Source organism: Lissotriton vulgaris, chromosome 1_1 (assembly GCF_964263255.1).
Source record: "Lissotriton vulgaris chromosome 1_1, aLisVul1.2, whole genome shotgun sequence".
Taxonomy (NCBI): domain Eukaryota; kingdom Metazoa; phylum Chordata; class Amphibia; order Caudata; family Salamandridae; genus Lissotriton; species Lissotriton vulgaris.
Window position 1 is genome coordinate 1,391,372,621 of NC_141685.1, and position 12,147 is coordinate 1,391,384,767.

Below are 12,147 nucleotides of genomic sequence, written 5' to 3' on the forward strand. Positions count from 1 at the left end.
AATGTGAGTGTTAAATACTTACCATTCTATTAACACAAATATAATAGAACAATCAACTTTTTGATTATACATGTTAACTTCAGGCATGGATATCGCAATATTGAAAAGGCACTAGTGACATGAGAAAACAATTATACATCAGAACAGTGCTTCTTGCTGGTGGCATGCATGACTAAATTTATTACCATTTCTCTAGTGCAGCATTTTACCTTAATGTAAACCTTTTTGATTTAAATCTTATTTTACTTGTCAAAAATTTCAATGAATAGTTAAACTTAATATTTCTCCCTACATTGCCAGCTGACTTAGAGTGCTTTCATGGTGATAATGATACCTCATTTATCAACATCAATGCCATTTTAATGTGTGTCACCAGAGTGAATAAAAAAGTGTCCGCTCTAGATAGTGATGCAAAAGACTCTGAATTTGTACGTTAAAAAGAATACTTAGGGTCATGCAAACATTGCTTTTTTAATATCTGCTCCTTACTTTCTAGAACTCCAAGCACACATACAAATGGTAGGTACTGGTTTCTGAGAATAGTGGAAAACTTCTTTGGATATTATTTTACAGAGATTCTCCCATTAGAAACTCTTCCTACTCACCAGTGAAAGTATTGTTATTGCTTCTAGTCTTTGAGGTCTGGTGATCAATGGTGTGGGTCATTGCATCTTCTTTAACGATGAACGATAGGACTTGTGAGATATCATCATCGTCTAGAAGGAAGAAAACACTCCTGTAAGAATACAACTATTGCAGGGGGTGTAGAATTCCCTTACCCACCACCTCCTCAATGCTGAGTACAGTCATCATATTATACATTTCTAATGGAGGGTGTTATTTGCCTCTTTTAAACCCATTAGCAATGGAGCAATGTTTGCGTCATAGGCTAACTTGAAATAAAAGACATTTGCCCTGCATATAATTGTACTCTGTGGAAAAAGCATTGGAAGGGTTAGATTAAAGTTCTCAGGAGACACATTTCGAATCCTGACACTATACATGTGGTCTTAACAACATATGTGTCCAAGGAGTTTTATATCTCCACTGTATGCAGGTGATTTTAGACCAGGCACATACCTTGAATTTTGCACCCCTCACATGGTACCCACTGCAATAGACAAATGTGTCAGGCCGACAGCCATTCCCAACAGCAGGCAGAATACTTTTTTCTTGCTTAACCCTTTGCTTTCGGGCTGCAATATTGAAAAGCCTGAGAAAACTTTTTGTAAATTTTATTTAGAATTTTCAATGTAAAAACAACATACTTGGCCAACTTGTAGGTAAACTGAACACAGGTACCATTACATCACTCTTATCAGGAACAAACATGTAGAACTACTTGATCATTGAGGGGGAGAATGTGGCCTAATGGCTCGAGCGGTCAACCCCGAACCTGGGAAACCGGGTTCAAGTCTCGGCAGGGACGCTGAACATCCTTCTGCTTCTGGGAAAATTACTTAATCTCCCCGTGCCTAACAAAATGAATTTGTCTGTCTGTAATGCAACTGGTGCTCATGTAAAACGCACCGATACCTTCGAGTTGAGTTTGCGCTATATAAAACAAAAAAAACTAAAAATAGTAGTTCCTGAGAGAGCCTCAAATGTCTTGGGGGTCTAGATTGCCAAGGCTGCATTAGAGGGGGGCGTGGCTAAGCGGCAGACCGAGATGGCTTCTTGCTAGGGTCTCTCTGTAGCCCTCTGCTCCTACCCCAATAATCCGCAACACTTATCCTGATTGCGAGTGCAGATTTCCACGCCGGAAAGTGAGCGTTGCCCAACACTGCAACCTGGGGCAGGATCGGACGTTGGGGGCCTCACTTATCCGCAACGCGGTCCCGGGGCCTACCACGCTGGAAAAGCCGGGACCTCGAGTCGTTAATCCTTGCGCCTGAAGTGCTGTGGGTGCCGGCGTGGCCCCTCCCCCATCCCCGGTGCACCATCCAGCGGCCGCGTTCCTGCCTGTCTAGCAGCCAACACTCGAGCGCTTGACTGTAGGGCCTGAGCTCGGCCCGACCATCGAGCCTGACTGGCTGGACACCCTGAAAGCATCATGGGAGTGAAGACCTTGTGTCCATTGAAGCGAAAGTATCCTTTGTTCAGCCGATCTTTGGTAGTTCCAGGCCTCCCTTTAACTTTTTTGTCATGATCTCGCCCACAGAACTCTGACATTTGATAACGCTGAACTGGGCACACGCTTACCTTCGTAGCTAATGTTCTTTTTTAGGATATGTTAATGTCATTATGCATCTAGAATCCACAAAGGTGGTAGGGGAGGACATATGGGGCATTAAGGCTTCACATCTAGCTCAAGAGGGGCAGGCGTGCTGCAGAGGAAATCGTTCCCCTTATCTGTTGCATCCACTTATCTAGATGATTGTGGGAGATACACGGGGATCACGGGCACCTGGGAGGTCAGAACTTTTACTTTCATGTCCATATATGCGCCGCCAGGGCTACAAACCGTAACCTTCACAATGCTCAGCGCCATTTTGCTAGCACTGCCTGATGGGCACTTAGTATTGTGCGGCGACTTTAACTCAGTTCTGTCGGGCTCCCTCGACAGGCAACCTCCTCGCACACCACCCCATGCCGCCCACTCCTTTCATAGGTTTTTGGATGCAATGGGTTTGGTGGATGGTTGGAGAACTCACAACCCAGACAAGATTCAGAACACCTTCCACTCGGGGGCCCACAATAACCTTTCACGCCTTGACTACATAATTGTCCCGGCTTCACAAGTCACTACTATTCATGAGATCCGACACTTGGCCAGAGGTATATTCGATCATTCCCCCCCTATGGGTCCACATTGTTCTTGACCACACACAAGTGGGACGCATTGCACCTATTAATCCCTGGCACCTCAAAAACCCAAAAATCTGTAAAGACCTCTCCAAATCCATAGACGACTTCTTCCTGGAAAATGAGGGTACGGTAGCATCCCCCCAGACGTTGTGGGAGGCCTTCAAAACTATGATTCAGGGGCCAGGCCCTCTCGCTGATAGCAGGATCTAAAAAAGACAGGCTTAAAGCCATCTCAGAGGCCAAGCAAGTGATCCACTGCCTCGAACAAGAAATAAACACTTAGGCCCCCCCGGAAGCTCTGCACTCACTTCGTTTGTATCAAGACGAATATCGGGCTCTAGCCACCTACCATGCAAAGCTAATGCGGCAAGCCAGGCTGGGCTGTATCTATGAGTGGGGAGACAAAGCTGGGAGATTAATTGCCTGGCTTGAAAAAAAAAAGAACACGCCAGTAGACTCGTCCCAGGACTGAGAGACACTGACTGATCCCCTATCTCGGACCCCCAATCCATAGTCGACCGCTTTGCAGCACACTTTCACTCAGTCTACAACTCGGTTGCGTCCTACACAGAATCGGATTCCGCGGACCTAATCAGAGATATCGCCCTTCCAACGCTCTCTGAAACTGACCGAACATTCATTGACAGTGCCCTCACCACGGACGAAATTACAATGGCAATACGAACACTTCAACCGGGCAAGGCCCTTGGCCCAAATGGAATCCCAATTGAACTGTACAAGCTCCGCCCGACAAATTAGCCCCTTATCTGAAACTCATGTATGAAGACAGTCTCGGGAAAGGGAGCGCTGCACCTCGACCAGAGAATCACCACTATAATCACAATCCACAAAGACGGAAAGCCAAAAACAGACTGTGCCTCCTACCGACCCATATCGCTTCTGAACGCAAAACCCAAAAACCTAGCTAAAATACTCGCCAACAGACTGGTTAAAGTAATCGGGGACTTAGTGCATCCTGATCAATCATGCTTTATGCCACGAAAGAACAGGGCCCCAAATCTGCGCAGAATGCATGGAGTGCTGGGTATGGCTCCTGCTATACGTGAGGATGCAGTCATAGCCTCCTTAGATGCCACTATGTCATTTGACACACTTGAGTGGCCTTATCTCTTCGCAGTACTTAGGAAAATGGGATTCGGCCCGGGTTTCTGTCAATGGGTGCGTTTGCTGTATAGTGGGCCAATGGCACAAGTAGTTGTCAATAACAGAAAATCCGAGACATTCCAGCTCTCCGGGGAACCCGTCAGGGGTGCCCCCTCTCCCCGTTACTATTCGCCCTGGCCCTCAAACCCCTTGCTGCATGGATCCATAAGGACATAATGATCAGAGAGATGTGATGGTCGGCGGACTGGGAAGACCGCATCTCCCTATACGCGGACAATATTCTCCTATACCTCATGTCCCCCACGAGATCCCTCATCGCAGTCTTTGATATCCTAGCCACTTTCGGCAGGTATTCCGGATTCTGCGTGAACTGGAAGAAATCTCTCTATGTTCTACAAGGGGATCCTCCTCCGTTACCCCGGAACTGCCCCATACCCATAGCCTTGGATGGCTTCAAGTACCTGGGCATATATATCTCTCTCAACCCACTGGTCAGACATGCCCGTAACCTTGCCCCCCCCCCTGCAGAGACTCAGAAGTGACATTACGCACTCCCTATTGGGCAAGGCGGCCCTTGTTTTAAATGATGTCCCTACCCCGCTTTCTGTATGCACTGCAAAACTCTGCTGATCCTGTCCCGAACACGTATTTTAAAGAGATCGAGGGGCTCCAGCGTGACCTTCTGTGGGGCGGACGACCGTGCATTGCCATGCAAAATCTTAAGCTCGGTTGGTATGACAGTGGTATTGGGCTACCTCATATTAAGAGGTACTATTGGGCTGCACACCTTACGGCTATTAATCATTGCACATACGGCCGTCAAGACGATCTGGGTTTCAATACAGACCATTGTCTCCTCTCAAACGGATCTTTTACCCGTGCACTATACTCCAAACCAGACAGGTACCTACTCACCGGCCCTACACAATACACAGTTAAAATTTGACACGCTGCAACTAAATCTCTCGGCTGGAGCAATAAATTGACTCTCGACACTCCATTATGGGACTCGCAAAAACTAGGAGATTTGCAAAACTCTAAGGGCTTCGACAAGTGGGACCTAATCGGTATCTCCCACATCAGTGACCTGTGGAATTCTGAGGGCCTGAAACCCTTTGCCACGCTACAAAGCCAATACTCCCTCACAAACTCTGAGTGCTTTCGCTAACTCCAAGTTAGTCACACGCTACGGACAACGCTGTCCAGTGGCGTCACTCCCCCGGAAAGTTCCCCATTAGAGGACATACTGCTGGACGGACACCTACCTGAGAAGGCCATCTCCCTTAGGGCTGTTGCTATCCCGGCACAGTTTCGCCTAGTACAACTTAAAATCCTTCACAGGGTGTATATGACTGGACCCCAATTAGTACACATGGGTCGGCTGGCAGACGACTCGTATAGACGGGGATGCACCCAGACAGGCACATTCATGCATATTCTCTGGCACTGTGGCTCAATCCAAGAATACTGGCGTGCAGTCCATGCAGTCATGAGCAAAACACTGGGGGTCGAAATCAAACCAGCAGCACCCAGGTGCCTTCTTAACGTCTGGGAACCAACTGACCTCACTACACACGCAACATAATGGGTCACTCTCGCTTGCATGATCGCCAAGAGGAATATAGCACAGCTTTGGGAAGCCACCCATGCGCCCACGGTTACTGATTGGGAAAGAGACCTTGATTGAAGTATGTTGCAAGAAAAGACAGTCTATGTGGCCTGGGGCTACCCCCGGAAATGGGCTAAGATATGGGCCTCTGGGAATGCATATAGTGGGGACATTTGTATTCCCCCCCACCCCGCGATTTGGACAGCGACGATCCACCCTCCCCGTGATTTCCACTGATTTCTGCTATTGTAATCATATGCTTTTTCTTTTGTAACCGGCTGTACCCTACCCATTAATCATTGTGACAATGTACCTTTATGTCGAGATTGTTTAATAAAAAGATTCATAAAAAAAAAAGGCTGCATTAGAGCAAAGTCAGGGCCATAATCTCGCAAGTGGCCACGTCTTGCAGCTAGGATTAAAGCTTTGATAGAGGCTCCAAACCTGCAACAGACAACTTTTAGCGGGACGGATAAGTACTGCAACCAATCACCTGGCCGTTATGGGGCTAGTCCATGGGGCTCCCCAGTATGTCTCCAATAATTCTCATAACCATCCCTCAGTACGTTGATGCTATGTGGAAGACGCCAGCAGAGGTGCTTCCACATTTACTACAGGTCATTAATAATCAATCCTGTGGAGAACACTGGAAGAACAGTATAGCCTATTGAGGAATTTGAAATGGATCAGTTTGTGATTGTGGTTAATCAACACCACCTTAGTTGAAGTGCAACAAGATTTCCAGTCTTCTGGGACAATATACTCTCCTAGATCCACCTCCCACAACGCTTGTAAACTCTGACTAGAATAAGTATGTTTTGCTTCTTCTTTCTTTATCAAGCTTGCTGCAACATCTGTGATCACGTGCAGAGAAGAGGACACAACAGATTCTCCAGAGAAAGTGTCTGACCAAACTGTGCTGGGTGGAGGCTCACGACCTGCCATAAGGTAGCCATAGCAGGTCTGGGGGCCTGATACTGCTGAAAGGGTTGAGGAACCACCATCACTGAAGTTGCAGAAGTAGTATCTGAGCAGTGGGATGGACTCTTCAATGATCCCCCTAGAAATGTAGAAGTGTCCCTAAAAGTGGAATTGGCCAGGCTGAAGCTGGAAACGCATGGAGCTGTCCATTGTGATAAGCTGATACCTAATGCCCTCCGAGACTCGTTCAAAAGTAATAGTTTTTTAAAATATATTTTTATTTTTTCAGGTTTTATATAGGTACATAAACCAACAACGGCAATAGATTCACTTGCCACATACATTAGTTTCAATATAAGGCTGACATTTTTGTACAATGCCGCAATAGGGGGCTTAACATATGTCTTAGGACACACAAGCACATCGTAAATATTAAACAATGCACAGTAGACAATGCAGAACACTCTCATAGCAATCACTCCTGACCGTGAGTCTGGCTTGATGTCACCTTAAAGTCTCTCTCAAGTGAAGTCATCCCATAGTACGTCCTCCACCACCCCCATACATGACACAGTTTTGTCGCCATGCAGAGGTACAGTCCCCTCTGCAATTTTTGTATGGAGGGTAGTTCTGGCGAACTCCAGTAGTTGGCCACGTCTCTCTTGGCCACCACCAGGTCCAACAAACTAAAGAGCAATTTGAAAAGAGGGACATCTAAATTGCTTGGGGACCCCAGCAAAAACAAACTGTAATCCAAGCGGCAGCTAAACCTTCAAAATGATGGGAAGTTCCTGAAGGATTGCTGTCCAGTAGGGGTTTATGTGAGGACACTCCCAGATCGTGTGAATAAAAGTCCCTATAGCATTTTCACAGTGCAGTTCGGAGCATGTGCCTTCCCAATACTGTGCAGCTTTTGGCGATCATGGTAAACCCAATGAAGGATTTTGAACTGTATCAGGTGGAGGCGCGACTGGGTAACTACTTTACACAGGTTCATCTATGCTGCCTCCCAGTCCACATACTCAAGGTCTCCCACATCCCTTTGCCATCTCTCAAGTAACCCATCAAGGAAGTCTGGCATATTATTATTGATTGTTCTATTACTGGCAGAGATTGCACCCCTGTCCAATTCATCCATTAATATTCAACCCTCTAATGGGTAACTCTGCCCTTCTAACCCTTCGGCCCAAAAGGCATGCCTCAATTGTGCATATTTTAAAAATCGTGTCCGGAGCATATTGAATTCCTTTGCGGCAAGGAAAAGGGCAAGCAGTCCCCCTGTTCTAATATATCACCCAGCTTGGAGATACTGTTGGTATCCAATGGTTCAATTCCATGCAATTTCGTGAACTCCCGCAGCTAGATACCTTTCCAGAGCAGTTATTCCCTGGTGATCCTCCGACCCCATCCCAGCACCTTTGTGCCTTTGCCCCCATGCTTCCAGAGTGACCTGACTGGCCAGCGGCAACATCTGGGTGCCACTCCCTATATTAAGATAATGCAAGTGGGTTCTGTGCACCGTCAGAGCATGTTAAAAGTGAAACATGGGGTGATCCTGCAGGGCATAAATCCAATTATTTATATGTATCAGATAAGACACACCAGTAGTATATACACATATGCCAAGGTACACAAAAGCAGACCATTATATTACAAAGGCAGTAACACATCAGTAATCACAGGAAGTCCTTTGTCATATTTTCTTCTCTCTTTATTTTCTCATTACTATCTTCTTCACTTACTATTCAAAACACTGGCAACCGACACATGTTTCGTCCTATGGGCTTTTTCAAGGATGCAAACAATTTAATGATATTTAAAAATATTTAGAACCATACAAATAATATGTATTTCAATAAAAACAGAGATTATGCCCAAAACTGGACGATACCAAGTGTGACTAACACCATCAACCCATAAGTGCAAGATAAAACCAACATGGATCTTGATAAAGGACACCACCTTATAGAAGTCGATCACCTAGTGCATGATATTGTGAATATATGAGGGGGATCCACTCCCCAGATCCAAAATCCAAGAAAAAAGAAGGTGAATTATAAGGCGTGCGTGTTCCATGTTTATGTCAGTGGACAACATCCATGTCTCCATGGTGACGATACCTCACTCTGATGTTTTCACAGATAAACGTGCTATGCTTCAAAGAAACAAGAGCAGCCTTCTTTACCCGAAAAAGTATGCAAGAAAAACCAGCAGAACTTGACATAATGAGCTGAGGTTCACAGCGAGAAAGAGATTCCATATAGTAGAGGGTTTCAATGAATCTGTGGAATAGGTCAAAGGAAACAGGACAAATAATTTGTATAATTGTCACACATTACGAAGGATACTGCCCATAAATACATCTTCATAACGCGTCCCAGATGCCATGTAAGGTATCCCCATAAATCTTGTACAACAATATGCAGTGTCTCACCGTAAATGCATTAGTCCTTATGTGGAAACAAAATAGAAGAGCATGCCAATAAGTGGGCAGCCCGAGGCTAGTATGTGCCTTAAGGGGTGGACCTCTCATATTGACCAATCTGTTTAGTCCGGAATATGTAATGCCCCGAATCCATTGGCATTGATACGCTGTATTATGAAAACAAACATGGGTGCATCTGAAAACATCATAACCCCAGAATAGAGCAACACAATACATACTGGCCGCAAAAGCTTGATCATGGTGAGCATGAGAGTCCAAGACACTAGCCTGGAGTCGCCCGAACTGCAGCGTGTATGCGGCCTGTAAGCACTGAATGCTTGTAACCGCCAGAATTAGATGGCATGCAACCACAAACCAACATAGAAATGGGACGAGATTTCCTAGGAACTGTGAGTAACCAAGAATGGGCGCCCTTTTTGAGTGGAGTCCCGTAATGCATATTCCAATATAAAGTTATTTAGCAAAGTACAGATCAAGTAATAAAGTGAACAAAAATTAGAGGAAACATCAAAAGACAAAAACGCTTAATTAACCATGTGCTGTTCTATGGGAAACAAGAACATTGTGTTTCGCGTTGGCACATAGCCTAGAAAACATGAGAATATTAGGAGGGGAGACTCAATCTCCTCACAAAGAGGAACACCTTCTTAGTGTGTACTGAAAGAACGCTGTGCATAACATTATTACAGTGGTACCTAATACAATGTAAAAGTAGTACCTGCATAGGGCCCGTGATGGATCTTGCACTAAATGTTTTTTTTTCTGGGTGTCCCCAAGTGCGCTTGATGCACACCCAAAGGGGTTGTGCATTATAGAACCAGAGTATGTTACATGTTATTCTATAACATAGCACACACATTTGCAGGACAGCAGGGAATTTAACAACACATAGATATAAACAATACAGTGTCATAGACAGTCATATTTGTAAACATGGTATTGGGACTCTGGGGAGATGCTGTGAAGCCACGTATCAAAATGCTAGGAAACATTAACATTATTAATGGCACAAGACATTCATCAAAAGTACAGTACCCCACAATGTTTGATAGTGTATGTAAAACAAGGATGATCTCATAGAGCTACACAGGGGGGGAGAGAGCATACAAAAAGTACATGAGATTGGTTGCACGAGCACTGAGAGCATGCGTGTACAACAAAACAAAAATACATAGACTTAAGAGTGAAACGTGTGGAGTTTCCTATCTAGGTTGAGACCCATGTCCACTGCTCTTAATCTGATCAGCCACCTACTTTCCAGTTGCCTAAGTAACAATGTTTTGTCACCCCCACAGTTTGAGGGACTTAACATATCAATACCATGGATTGAGATTTTAGGATTCCAACCCATGTACATTGTTGTAATGTACAGCCAGAGGGTGTTCCGTGTTGTTATTTCTGATTGCACGCACATGCTCCTGGATGTGCTCTTTTAAGGATCTTATAGTGCTACTTATGTAGATCAAACCACAAGTACAGACAATGCAATACACCACATATTTTGAATTACAATTCATAAACCTCCTGATTTTGTAGGTTTTTTGTGTGTTGTACTGGAAATCAACTATTTTATTATTGGCAAAGCAGCACAGACTACAATGTCACACTTGTGAAGGACTAATGGCAGACCAGGTAACCAGGTGTTGGCTACAGTGGGTCTCAAATAGCTGTGACAGAGGGTTTGTCTGATGGTTCTACCCCTACTGTGTACCATGTTTGCTTTATTAGCAATCACCTTGCTCAGTGTGCCACCCATCCTCAAAACATGCCATGTTTGGCCATGATTTTATATAAATCGGTACTGGCTGCGCTGAATGGGATAACAAATGCTTTCGTCTAGAGTGTTGATCTTCTTGTTAACTGGCCTGTCCTGTACTAGATCTGAGCATTGTACCTTACTGATCTTGGTCTTAGCTTCCACAATTAACTGTTTCGGGTAGCCCCTATATGTGAATCTCCTTTCCAGATTATTGAGTTCCACTTGAAAGCATGTTTCTGAACTGCAATTACGTCGAACTCTAATAATTTCTCCAAATGGGATGGCCTTTACTTGTGCTTGTCGATGGGCACTGGAAGCATGCAAAACTGAGTTACATGCAGTCTCTTTCCTGAATAGTTTAGATCTAATATGTTGTCATTCCACATACAAGGTGGTGTCCAGATAGTCAATCCTTTCCTTGCTATAATGATGTGTGAACTGGATATTGAAGCTGTTGTTGTTCAAAAACAGCACTCATTCACTAAGTGTAGCAGCATCTCCTGACCAGAACATCAGTAAATCATCTATGTATCGTGCCCATAGAATGATGTGTTCCGTAAAGGCAGCGGGGCAGTGTGTCCAGACATGGACTCTTTCGTACAGTCCCATGTACAGGTTGGCAAAGGACGGAGAAAATTTCGTGCCCATGGACACCCAGTAGTAGCCCTCAACATCTGGGAGAGTGAGCCCTTCATTGTATTGGTTACGCTATAGGGTTTTGAACTGAATTATCGGGTGTCTCTCATCACAGAGCAAGAGCCTCAGTTCCCCATTGATTTTAGTGAATACCGTCTGGAATACTGGATAATAAGTATTCTGGGGTGCACAGAGGAACTTGGAGAGTGCAATTGTTTTGAATAGGGCTACACGACCAATCAGGGTAATTGGCAAGCGCCAGCATCGTACCACATTGACCGGAAATCTGTAAGAACCCTCCTAACATTGTGGCTTGCGCAGAGATATTTTCGTGAGGTGAAAAATATAACCAAGTATTTAAAGGCAGCTTTAGGAACCCAAAGCCCATGTGGTAGTGGCAGTTGGTCAAGCATTCCCCACAGCACATACAAAACGTACTTTATCCCAGTTGATTTTGTAGCATGGATGGGCCCAGTAGTTCCCAAACAACTAAAAAAGAGTTGGGATAGTGGTCGCTGAATTAGTGATATATAAAAGGATGTCATCAGCATACAAGGAGATTTTTTTCTCCTGTTCATCCGTGATGCAGAACCCTCCAACCCCATGGTGTAGTCGCACTGCAATAGCCAAAGGTTAAAATGTTGGTTAATTCAGCAGGTGGTGCCAGAGTGTATTTGCATATCCTTTGTAAAATTGCGCTGGGGTCCCATTGGGCCCAGTGGTCTTCCTAGTTCTCAGCCTGGAGTTGGCAGCCTGTATTTCATTCAGCGTAAGCTCACCCTCTTAGTCACGGACTTCTACATCCAGCACCTGAGTGGGGATCATGACCAAATATTGTTCAAT

The 12,147-nt window shown here is 44.9% G+C and overlaps 1 protein-coding gene across 1 annotated transcript in view; it reads right to left on the reverse strand.

The window, feature by feature from the left end:
• Positions 1-12,147, reverse strand: part of LOC147750558 (uncharacterized) — a 169,357-nt gene that overhangs the window by 4,121 nt on the left and 153,089 nt on the right. Inside the window, exon 7 of the mRNA XM_086966893.1 lies at positions 606-716. Coding sequence (XP_086823019.1) covers positions 606-716 — 111 coding nt within the window. The remainder of the gene's footprint in view (positions 1-605; positions 717-12,147) is intronic.